We start from the raw sequence: 12,365 nt of genomic DNA, 5'->3' as shown, positions 1-12,365 counted from the left end.
TTTAACATATATTAAAGAACAGGGGTTTGTACCAATACAAACATTGAATCTACTTGTGCACTGTGATTATATTCATAGTAGCTTACCAAGGCACAGGTTTTGTGTCATTTCCCCCCACCCCCTACATTTTGGCATGCGGTGCTAGAGATGTTCACTGGTCAAAAAGATGCTGTGGGATTTGTCCCTCTGCTGATTTTCACACTTGGGGATGCAGAAAATCCCTCCAGCATAGACTTATAATAAATAAGTAAAAGGAGGTAAAGGCCTTAGTTCAACATCTTGCACCAATCACAGCAATTTGGTCAATACACCTTAACCTTCTCTCCAGTCTCTAGAAGGCATGTCACTGAGGCGATGCAATTATATTTCTCTGGTCAAATATTTTAATACATTAACTAGGAGAACAAAAATGTTCCTTCTGTAAATCTTCATTCATGTGACAGCTGTAGTGTTTTGATTTGGCGTAACAGCTCTTCAAGTCTAAATTGGTTTCTAGTTCACATCTCAGCACACCACCACTTGCATTATCTGCTATGTAGTGCATGTAATTGCAGTACCTAGGTATGCTCATTAAAACAAATGCATGATTTAACTGTATATAAACAGCTGCCAAAATTAACAGCTGTTAACCTGGCTGTATTTTGAAGGCTTGTAGAACTTGCATATTTTGTAAGTGTTCTGCACCTATAAAAGGCCTGGTCCTGAATTAGCTAGGCATGTGCTTATCTTCAAGGATTTGAAGAATCTCGTGACATTCTCATGAATGGAAGTACCCCTGGGCCTCTACAAGCACCGCAGATTAACAGCTGCCAAAATTAACAGCTGTTAACCTGGCTGTATTTTGAAGGCTTGTAGAACTTGCATATTTTGTAAGTGTTCTGCACCTATAAAAGGCCTGGTCCTGAATTAGCTAGGCATGTGCTTATCTTCAAGGATTTGAAGAATCTCGTGACATTCTCATGAATGGAAGTACCCCTGGGCCTCTACAAGCACCGCAGATTGTGCCTTGGTGGGGGGGCCCCAGCCATTAGTCACACAAGCTGTCATGGAAGACAGGGAGAGCTGGAGTGACTAATGGCAACGGGGTGTAGGCACTAGAGATATTCCTGCAGGTGTTGAATGTGTCTGAAATGAGACCAAATGTCTCAGTCAGGCTTGGACAAGGTGAAAGTGTATTCCAAAATGGCCTTTATAAAACATGCCCAGAATTACAAAAATTAAACATATATGATGTCTGTTTATGTACAGCTTTAATAGAAAAGAAATCCTAATCTAGAGTATCAAAATACCATATTCATATAAACGTATGAGAGCATCTAATAGAAAAGTAAAAAGTGTAAAACAAATTTTTTTTTGAAATTAAATATCCTAAAAAAGTTGTTGGGTTTTAAAAACCAAAACAACAAAACCAGGAATTTGAATGCTGAAAAAAGAGAGACTACATCTCCCCTCGTCTATGAGTTTTTGCTGCAACAGCTCTGCCTTCTTCCTCCTCTTCCTCCTCCTCATAATTTTCTTCATGAACTTCTTTCCGATTGTTCTCTTCTTGGATTTCTTGCTCTTGGTCTGCCCGTCTGTTATTCTTTTCATCCACCTGATTGGGGGCAGGAACAGTTAATGGTAAGTGTTTAATCATGTCACAGAGTTTGGGGGTTTACACAGTACTTACATTTTCATCGTTTTCGCCATATGGCTCTTCGGCATTGCGTTCCAGTTCTCGTTTCTTCTCTTCAGTCAAATCTTCCTGAATCTACAAAGCACAGGAATATTCTGTATATTTTAATTTCCTTTAAAAAAGTAGCCTGTGGCATAAATGTACTTGTCTTCACAGCAACACTTTTAGAGAATGAAGATTCAAAAGAAAGGGAGGAGAGGACATGGAGAGGTTAAAGAAGGAAAAAAAACTAAACCACATTTAGATTTCCATTCAATGTTTTATCTTTACATGTGTATTATTTTCTCTTTGTCCGTCATAGTAAGAGTGTCATGACACAGCAAAGTCCAACACTTTGGTGGATATCTACAACTATTTCAGTTCTGATATGCAATGTCGGTATTTCATGGTAACTTTGTCTGTGTCCCAGCAGTTGAACGATCCTTCTGTCAATGGCTCCCAGAAAAACACAACAGAGCAAGGGGAGATTGGGAGTGAGGAATAATCTCTCCCAACCTTCTCCTTGGAGAGAGCAGGCCACACCCAGTCTGTTTCCCAGATGTTCACGTCTAGATCTATCACTTATGTCAGCACTCTCCCTCACTCCCGTCCCCCTTTTATAGTTAGGTGTAAATTTGAGAGAGGTGTGCTTTTCTAAGTGAACTTGCTTTACTTTTGGAGAATGCGGTTCTGTGTATCTGCTCCAAATGGTGGCCTGCAAGCTGGGTAAAATGTTTCTGTAAGTCTACCCAGCTTCCTCTGCCTGGGAAGCATTAGCCCCTCAGTGCTGCCATCTCCCGCTGCCACAAAGAGTGAGAACAAGACTGCTGCTTTCCAAAAGGCTCCCTCCCTCTAGCAGCTGCAGTCGCATTCTCCTGAACAGCAGCAGCAACAGCCTCCTCAGCAACAGCAGTAGTAGGGTAGTGACAGGACAAGGGGTAATGGCTTTAAGCTGAAAGAGGGGAGATTTAGATTAGCTATAAGGAAGATTCAGTCTTTCCTGTGAGGGTGCTGAGGCACTGGCACAGGTTGCCCAGAGAAGCTGTGGCTGCCTCATACCTGACAGTGTTCAAGCCCAGGCTGGGCAGGGCTTTGAGCAACCTGATCTAGTGGAAGGTGTCCCTGCCCACAGCAGAGGGGTTGGAACTGGATGAGCTTTAAGGTCCCTTTCAACCCAAACCATTCTAGGATATTTAGCAGTTGTGTCCAACAGGAGGCAGAGCTGCCTGTGCACAAGTTCCTTGGGGTCTGGTACTGTTGCCAGCAAAAGTGCATTAAACCCAGACCACTTTGAGGGATACACAGGAAGGATCTGAACAACAGCCAGGTATAGTATTTGAGTCAACTAACAGCACTTTAACTCTGTGTCTTGATAGCTCATTCAATCACTGTTCAATCTTTAATATTTCCAGTAAGCACACTGTTCATAGTCCTTTATGAAGCATGTATTAAATTACTTCCCATAAGCCAAAGAGTATTTGCCAACGGCCAACTACTTGCAGTTACTAATGACCTGGTTCAATTTAAGTATTTGTGTTTTTTTAAGTAACTGTATTTTGAACTGGTGCATTGTAATTGCGTATACCAGCTAATCTAGACAAAGCGTTCCCCGTAAGGGAGTAATGAGTAGCCAATGCTATTGCTTTTTGTAAATCATTATGTATGAAGTAGAAAATAGCAATTAAGTATGTACTGAAGCACTGCAGGGTGTCTTATGCTACTGCATGCATAACAAGCATGCTATTCAACATACCAAGGAAGAAGTCCCTGCCTTTCCTCCTCCAGTTCGAAGCAACAGTGCTGACAGCCTCCCTACACACTCCAGGAACAGTGGGGGCTTACATAACTTGGATTGCTTGGGAGGAGCACAGATAAATCAAAGCCAGAAGTAAGGAGTAACTGGCCAAGGAAGTAGTTTCCCTAGAACAGCAGTGTGTGACTAGAGATGCAAATTTAATGAGGTTTTCAGTGACCTTCAGAGAGAGCTTGAGGTTTTCAGGAATTTCACCTTGCGCTGTGAATGGCTTAATCTTTATAATTATTGCACAATTAATACCGTGTTGCATGGAAGACTAATAGATAGTAGCATATAAGCATGAATAACACTAAAAGTGTCCAGAAGTGGTCAGCAGAATAACGACAAGGACTTCCAGGTTTCTTAATCAGACAAACTGATTTGGATTCATCTTGTAGTTATAAAAGCTATCAGTATTGAATGTTAATGGAGATGTGCTCTGACCTGAATCCATATATATCCTATGTCTGTTTTCTTACCTCCTCTTCTCCCTCCTCCTGGTATTGTTCATCCACATTATCTTCCTGCTGGTCAGGATTTCCTGCCATCTGCAGAAAGATCAGATAAAGATTGAGTTCTCTGTGCATGCCTATTAACTTTCAGAAGACTGAAGGTTACAGCTTCTTGTTCTGGAACTAAAACTTTATGTAAAGCTAAAGTAACTATAATAGCATAAGAAGTTATAGTGCATTCATTAGCGTTAATGATAGCCCAGCTACATGATTTAGAACTGCCCTAAATTAAAAAGTAGATAGAAGAATGATTATAATGGAAATCACTTCACAGAATAAAGCAAGACTTTCCATGCTAAGCAGGAAGACAATGAAACATTCACACGACTAAAGACTAATGCCATAAAAATACAGATTATCTCTGCCTAAAGGAGTTTACATTAAAACACAGTTTAAATGAACAGCGTTCATTGGAATGGCTATAGAAGGAAAGTGGCATCACTGCTCACAGTTGACGGAGTGTGATGGCATGGAAGTAGTGTACAAGGGATTTCTGCAAAAACATGACAACTGTAGGAATGAGTGTTCTCACAGGGGCTTGTATGAAGGTAAATACAGGGGTCCTTTCCCTTTACTGACCACCAGGTGCTCTTCCATTCCTGGGTGTCCTTGTTTCTGACTGGTTTGCTTGTGCTTTTCATTTGGTACATTTTCTTCTCTCTCTTGCTCAGCTTCCTCAAATTCATCTTCTCCCTGATTGTTGGGGTCATCAGCAGGATTCACATCTTCCATGGCTGTCTTCTGTAATTTTCAGAGATGAATATTAAATATGTATTTTTACCCCACAGTCAAATTCCATTTCACGTAAAAGCTACTGTAGCATGAGCTATGTTAGAGCCAACTCCATGACCACTGGAACTACCCGGAATCTTTTTACAGGCATCAGGGGTCACTAGATGAAGCCCTAGCCAATGCAGAAGTGTCAGTTCCTGAAAAGAAAGGGATCTCGGCATGGAACACAGACAGAACTGCAGCATGGGTATATGTCTGCTAAAACCCAGATTGAACCTGATGACTTATTTCACAGAGGCTGTTAAACTACTTTGGTTTACTGACTATCTGACAACTGACAATGCCCGATAACAGCAGATGAAAAAAGATAAGAGTTAAAATATTCATGGCTCAAAAAAGCTGATGTGATCTTTCAGTACCAGCCTGCCCTGCAATATTGACCTTGTCTATGTCTATAATAAAACAAGAGAAAGCAACAGTCACTTTTCATCATATGTTGCCCTTCAGAAAACACGCATTTTCTTTCTGCTTACCATTCAGTAAAAGTAGTTCTGATATCTTCATAGCTGACAAGTAAAAGATGCCTTAGAAATACTATACAATTTAATTTGCTGAGGAGCAGGGGGAATAAAGATGATATGCTTCATGTTCCATACCACCAAGTAAGGTGGAACTTAGGGGGTGGCAGAGGACTGCAATCTTCTGCATCCAGATCTCTGTGCAGTTGGTTTGACAGCTGTGTCCAGTGCTGAGGTATGTCCTCTTGCAAGATCTCACACTTCTGTACTGATTCCAGCTGGTTTCAGTGGCTACTGAGTTGGCTCTTACCCTGGCAGCTAATGATAGCATGAAAAATACCACCACCACTCTGACTGACCACTCCTGTTAAGTTTAACTGTACAAGTCCCAGCTAAGTCCAAATCCTTTATTCCACGTAAAGCACAGATCAAAGGCATGTGGACAAAAAAAGCAACTTGCTTCGAACAAGGAAGCTTTTTTTTTTTTTTAATTTCTGCCCAAATCAGTAAGAACACCTTTAAATAGATCTTAGATGTAGTTTTAAGCTGTCAAACTTGTCTTCCTACCTGATGTCTGGTTCATCTTATTTCTGTAACGCAATTATGTTAGATGAGACTACTGGGTTTTCACTCCAGTAACAACTGCAATCCATAGCATCTTAATTCATACTCACTGATCGATCAGCCTGCTGATTTTCTACTTGATGTTCTGGTTCTTGCTGTTCATTTGCATTATTTTGATCATCTTCACCTTCATCCTGGTGCTGGTTGTCACGTTCATAAGCTGACAAATTTTTTATGTTATTATTGTATTACTGCAGTTTCTGGTTAGCCATTCTAAAAGTCTCCTATACAACAACTTCCACACGCTTTTAGAAGTATGTAGCTTTTACCTAGAAAGTTTACCTAAACATGTAATGCTAATAGAATTGTTTTACTGCTAGTAGGAAACTGACACTAAAAGATTATATACTTTGGAGGGATCAAACAAAGTCATAGGCAGAGCCAGGAATGTAACCACAAAGCCCAATCAACAGGACACTTTTCCTTTCAGGAATGTGGATATGATCTTTAGTAATTCCTGTAGTTCACTCAGCTCAGTCAGTGTCATCTGAGCTACTGGTTTTAAATTGCACATTCATATTTCACTTGAATCCAAACTGGATATGAAATGAGTATTAAAATCTTGCATGAAAGACAGTACACAGGGAACCTCTGAACACAGTAGGGATATAAAATTTATCTTACCTCCTTCCTCTTCCTGAATACCTTGCTCTTCTTCCCCCTGTACAATATCCTGGTCCACGTTATCATAATGAGCCTGTTGGCTGGGAAAATTAAATGCCACTACATCAGTTTCAAAAAGTGTGTTTCCTACTGAATCTGTCTTTCCCAGCTCCTGCCAGAATGGGTGCCATGAAGATCTTACTATGGCCTTTCAGTACTTAAAGTAGGCTTATAAGAAAGATGGGTACAACTTTTTATCAGGGCTTGTTGTGCTATGACAAGGGGTAACAGTTTTACACTAAAAGAGGGGATATTCAGACCAGATACAAGGAAGAAACTTTTTTTACAATGAAGGTGGTGAAAACACCGGCACAGGTTGCCCAGAGAGGTGGTAAATGCGCCATCCCTGGAAACATTCAAGGCCAGGCTGGACAGGGCTCTGAGCAACCTGATCTAGTTGAAGATGCCCATGCTCACTGCAGGGGGTTGGACTAGATGAGCTTTGAAAGTCTCTTCCAACCCAAACTATTCTGTAATTCTGTAGACTGATGGGAACTGCCTTGTATTTTTAAAACTCTTAAGGTAGCATATTCCATAATTAAAGTACAAATACTATGAACTGGACCCCTCTCAGACAGAGTCTTAGACAGACTATGCAGTTGCTTATTTTAATGAATAAGCAGTTTTAGCTTTCGTCTTGAAAGGGGTTTACTTGTGTGATTGTTCTTGCAGGACTGAATATTGTGACTATCAATTTACAAAAGGCTTTCTCATACCAAAATCCTTTTAGAACACAGGTGAAGTTAATGTTTTAGTGTTTCAGCAACGAAAACGAGCTTAAGATTCAAAAAGACAAAAAATTGTCACTAACAATTTTAAAATAAGCAGAAACATAAGGAAGCATAACAGAGAGGGTGAAAGGCATTTAGAAGATACAATACAATGAACACAACTGCAATTACGGTAACTTTGACAGTAACAGGGTGTTGGTTTCTCCTGAAATCATGCTCCTGTCTCTACAATGCAAATAATATTAGTCACTCATGTCCAGAAAGTCCTTATTGAATTTCTTAAAAACAGCATCTCTCATTTAAGCAGAACTTTAGCTTAGGCAAATGAATATCTGATACTGGAGCTCCTCAGTACTACAAGATCATAACTGCTGCTTAGTGGAAAATAATTACTAATTTAAAGCAAGCTTTAAGACAACGGGCATTGTATGCCAGAAGCTCCTAACCTCTCCCAAGGATGTGCAGGGCAATATGCACTCCAGACTTCACAAGCTTCCAAAGTAGAAGGAAGAAAACAGGAAGGAAAAACCTTAAAATAGCAATCAGATTTACCCTTGGAAATGAGATATGGCTCACTGAATTTAGTTTCTGGGCAGTCTAGGCTTATAGCCTTAAACCATACTCTTTTCAAAGGTGGTATGGTGGATGCCATAAAACCTAGAGCACAGACCATGACAAACTCATGTAAAAGAATTTAACCTTAGCCGGCTTTTGTAGAGTTTTTCTCCTTGTTCTGCCTGTTTTTGCAGCTGAAGCTCTCTCTCTTGAAGCTGTTGCTGCCATAAGAGCTGTCCTCGCAGTCTTTGCTGGTGCAGTGATTCCTGATGTTCTCGTAGCTGACTAGCCTCCTCGGCTCTCTGGGCTGCAAGATGTTGCTGCTCTAGCTGCTGTTCATAAGCTGGTTTATGTCTATTTGTTACAGCTTTCATTGATGTTACCTGTCAAAGACATGTGTTAGTCATAGATTAATCATAATTTCAGTGATCAGAAACAAGCATGCAGAAGCCCGTCGAGAGGGGAAAAAAATACACAGAAGCAACATGCACTAGGCAAAACTACACCAAAGTTATTTTAAGTTTTCTTGTCACTGCTTAAAGATTAATTAGTTTTTTGAACACAAACTGGAAGTACTGGGGTATTTGTGGAGGACACGGGGAAGGAGGAAGAGATAGTTGGCTGGGTGCAGCCAGGCTTTTTGTACACATCAATAATAATAATCCCCCCCCGCCCCCAACATATTACCAGTAAGATTTGATGGCTGGCAGTTAAGACACCAAATGCGTTTCCATTGATTTAACTGGTAATTTTAGTGGGGGTTGCTTTGAGCCTTAAGTGAGGCACTGCACATGTTTTACAGTCAGCAGTAACTGCTACGTGAATATTAGCAAAGCCTAAGGTGAGATCAGTAAAATATATTTTCCACTGGAGATCCATCTGCGATGTAAATCCAGGATATGCTGGTTTTATTTAGAGCTGCATAAAGCAAGACTTGCCACTGCTGCGCACTGATTTCCCCTGGCTATTTCAGTCATGTTCATCTTGCAGTTAAAATTTCCTGTCAGACAACAGCAAACATTTAGATGGAAATGTATTTAGAGAAGGTAGGCATATCCGACAAGGAAACACGTTGCAATTTGCCGAGATGCATCAAATTAGTAAGGCAGGACAGATCTCTATCAAAGTGATGAAGATAAGTCTCATTCTCATCAGCTATCTTCTCCCCATCAGCTACCACAGGCCTCAAACTTAAAAGAGGAGACGGAATTCAATCTGACTGCTCTTTTTTTTACCATCTCTTGCTTTTTATCAGCAGAATTAATGTTCATTAAGCTCCATTTGGCCAGCTCTGCAGTACATGTGTGCTGAAGCTGAGCCTGAATCCTATGCATACAAGTGCTTTGAATCCCAAATTCTCTACAAATATAACAATTTTATCTAAAAAACAAGAAGCGGTCTGAATCCCAAGCTTTCTGTAAATATGACACTGATTTTACCTAGAAATAAGTGTCTGCAATACAGGGCCAGCAACTGTAAGAGATGCCTCCATTTAAACAGCAAGTCCAATCCAAGAACTCCATACCTCTGAATGAACATGATCACCCAACATGTTAGTTTCCTCCTCTTTCTGTTCCTGTTTTTTCCATTCATGCTCTTCTGGAACCTGATCCTGTTCCTCCTCTAAGTGCTCAGGCTGACCTGCCTGCTCCATTTCTTCTTCTTCAAGTTCTTTTTTGCGTTCCTCTTCAACTTCATCAACATGTTGCTCATCATCCTCTCCAGCTTCTTGTTGCTCCTGAATATTTAGTTCTTTGGAATGCTGGCCCTCATTAGGCCTTCTTTGCAGATGAAAAGGCTCCGCTCTGTCATCTTTTTCCTGGGTATTTATTTCTGCTCTCTCTTGTGGCTTCTCATTCTGTAAAACATACATAAGATTATGTGTGCATAGAATAGGGATTTCATATTTTCAAGAGAGCCAAGGACGATATAGGGATGCCTTTATTCTAGCCTGCAGTAGTGAACCTGTCTTCAGGATAGCCAAATGCGTGCTTTGGAACAAGCTACCCCTCCTCCCACATGCTATTCTCAGCTCTGCACAGCTATGGAAGTTGTTGTACAACTGCATCATAAAGTAGGTCAAACCTCCTTTTATTTGAAGTGGAACAAAACTTCTTACAATTCTGTGTCTAAAAGGGAAGCTCTGTATTTGTTTCCTGTAGGTTCTGCTGGCCAAGAACTCTTGTAAAACAAAACCACAACTGATTTTGTAACTTTCAGACTTTACCCACAACTTTGCTGTTTATCTTTTTGAACAGTGGACAGTGTGCCCATTTTAAATAAGACTTTAAGTGTGCCACTGAAACGTCACAAAATTCACAAAGTCAATTTCTTCAGAACCTGTTAAAGCTCTTCTCTAACACGACATATCTGAAGTCCTACAGACTGCTTATCATTCAAAAAAATTAAGATTTTTAGCAACTTAAAAGAGCTACATAAACCAGTTTTAAGTGCATTTACAGTCATGAGAGAAAACATCATCATGAATATATTTTCCTACTACTCATTCAGATGAAACTGTTCCTTACTACTTTACTCAAGAACTGACAATGTGTACAATTAAATATAAGTTTCTAATAGTTGTTAAGCACATAGCTAGTATTTTGCTGAATAAGAACCAGTTCCTATAGGGTCTGTAGCCAGTCAGTACTTTATACCTCCTTCTGCTCTTCACCCGCATCTTCACGGTGCATTGGGAGGTCACTGCTGGGAGACGGTGCTCGCACCTCTGGTTGCTCATTTGGTCGTTCTAACTTCTCAGGCTGTCGGAAACTTGGTATTTTGTTGAGTGTGTCCTTCAACTGTTTGTATTCCTCCACCTGGGACTAAAGTCAACACATTAGAGTGTGTCAAAATTAATTTCTTAATAAAACATAGTCACCTTGGAGTAAATTTGCTGGCAAGACACTGGTAGAAAGACTCGATATTCACATTAGAGCAAATACTAGGGAGAAGAAGCGACAGGAGCTTTCAAAATTGGTCATTTCCACACGCTAGATAACATCGATCACGATCTTTTCAGCCAAAGTGCACATGCATACAAAGTGTATTAGAAAAATCTCTGCGGGACAAAGACAACAATTTGTTTTATTCATGCCAAGCAGCAGAATTATCTAAAGGGGATGATGCAGTTCTCCTGGCAGACTAAAGCGAGGGAAATTGAGAGCACCACAACTTCTCGTTTATGATAGAAAGAAGTGCAGGTCTTTCAGAAACAGTAGTCTTAAAGTAAGTATATATACATGAAAATGCGAAATCCTTAGCATTTAGACAGATGTTACACAAGACAACAGCCAACATACAGAATTGAGGCAAAGAAAGTCATAGTACACTGTTGATGAAAAGGATAAAAAGAAATAAAAAAAGAAAAAGAAGAGAAAAAAAATGTAAGTTTCTAAAGTCTTCCTGAAATGCAACAGAAAAATGTTGTCATTTGATTTGCTGTTTAACTTTGTATGAGATGAAGGTATTCTTAAAATTCTTTAAGGTCCAGTATAAGAATCCAGGCTGGTTGGTACACCAGTCCCTGTCTATACAGCAGATGTACAAAAAACTTTATCTTGTAAACTAATATTTTTGAGATGACCAGCTGCATATACAAAAGGTGGGTTTCTCTGTTGTTTCAGTGGAGGTAGTGGGTGTATTTACTACCCATTTTGAAGGCAGAGGTGCATTTCATAATCCTTTTAAAAATTCAGGTTAAAACCTGGCTACAGGTTCCACTCAGTGACTCTGTACGTCATTTTGTGTGTTATGTGATATCATAGCAATCAATAGTACAGCAGACGGGCATGATGCATTGATGTACAATGCATAATACTCATACAAAACAATATCCACAGTGCTACAGATTGACATGATGCAATGCGTAACACCTCCAAAGCTAGACGCACCTCAAAGCATCTTCAAAAGACTATGGCATCCATTAAAACAGACGGGCCTAAAAGCAAAGCAGAATGCACAGTAATTACTTTTGTTATTCCAGAGGGATACTTCTGCTTCCTGATTAACTGCTGGAGAGTCCAATAAGAAATTTTAGAGGAAAAAATAATATTTAGTTAACGTAAGACGTACTTACTAAGATATGACGTACTTATTCTGATTGGGTTTTTTCCCCCACTCACTGACCATGCAGAGAGACTAAAGGATGGGATATTTAAACAGTGCACGTCCAGATCAGAATTCAGGTACTCCATTCTGCTGCATGAGTCACTAAGCTGAACATTGCAATTCAAGGCCATAGCTTAAAAGGTATTAATACTGGCAGAAAGACAGGGTTTATAAAAATATATAATGAATCTGTCTGGCTGTCTGAGCAATGGAAAAGTACAAAGATTACAATGCCTTAAAGATTCAGGTCACAAATTCATTAGTGCAGTATTGACTACTGATATTTAATGTCTAGAATACACTTAGAAATAGAGGGGTCATTTACTGAGCTGTGTTTCTAAGCAATAATCCCTTCTGAACTTTTTATAATTGTTTAACAGGAGGAACCATGCAACTGTGCTAAGTATCTTCTGTTCTGAAAGAATGTGCTATCTTTTCTTAAGGAAAGGTCCTCCACACTCCAAATGCCAC

At 39.9% G+C, this 12,365-nt stretch overlaps 1 protein-coding gene across 2 annotated transcripts in view; it reads right to left on the bottom strand.

Moving 5' to 3' along the window:
- Window positions 1–1,428: 1,428 nt before the first annotated feature.
- The window catches only part of GOLIM4 (golgi integral membrane protein 4), a 31,408-nt gene continuing 20,471 nt past the window's right edge, over window positions 1,429–12,365 (bottom strand). The window contains exons 8-16 of one of the 2 annotated variants that reach the window (XM_010021713.1): window positions 10,442–10,609; window positions 9,303–9,642; window positions 7,929–8,151; window positions 6,460–6,539; window positions 5,886–5,995; window positions 4,541–4,702; window positions 3,929–3,997; window positions 1,670–1,750; window positions 1,429–1,594 (exon numbers count right to left, since the gene is read on the bottom strand). In XM_010021713.1, the coding sequence (XP_010020015.1) occupies window positions 1,439–1,594; window positions 1,670–1,750; window positions 3,929–3,997; window positions 4,541–4,702; window positions 5,886–5,995; window positions 6,460–6,539; window positions 7,929–8,151; window positions 9,303–9,642; window positions 10,442–10,609 (1,389 nt within the window). In that variant the 3' untranslated portion in view covers window positions 1,429–1,438. Of the gene's footprint in view, window positions 1,595–1,669; window positions 1,751–3,928; window positions 3,998–4,540; window positions 4,703–5,885; window positions 5,996–6,459; window positions 6,540–7,928; window positions 8,168–9,302; window positions 9,643–10,441; window positions 10,610–12,365 lie in introns of both variants that reach the window. The other variant, XM_010021712.1, reaches the window with a different exon arrangement.

Source organism: Nestor notabilis, unplaced genomic scaffold, assembly GCF_000696875.1.
Source record: "Nestor notabilis isolate BGI_N333 unplaced genomic scaffold, ASM69687v1 scaffold2739, whole genome shotgun sequence".
NCBI lineage: Eukaryota > Metazoa > Chordata > Aves > Psittaciformes > Psittacidae > Nestor > Nestor notabilis.
This window is presented reverse-complemented; position numbering and strand designations above follow the sequence as displayed.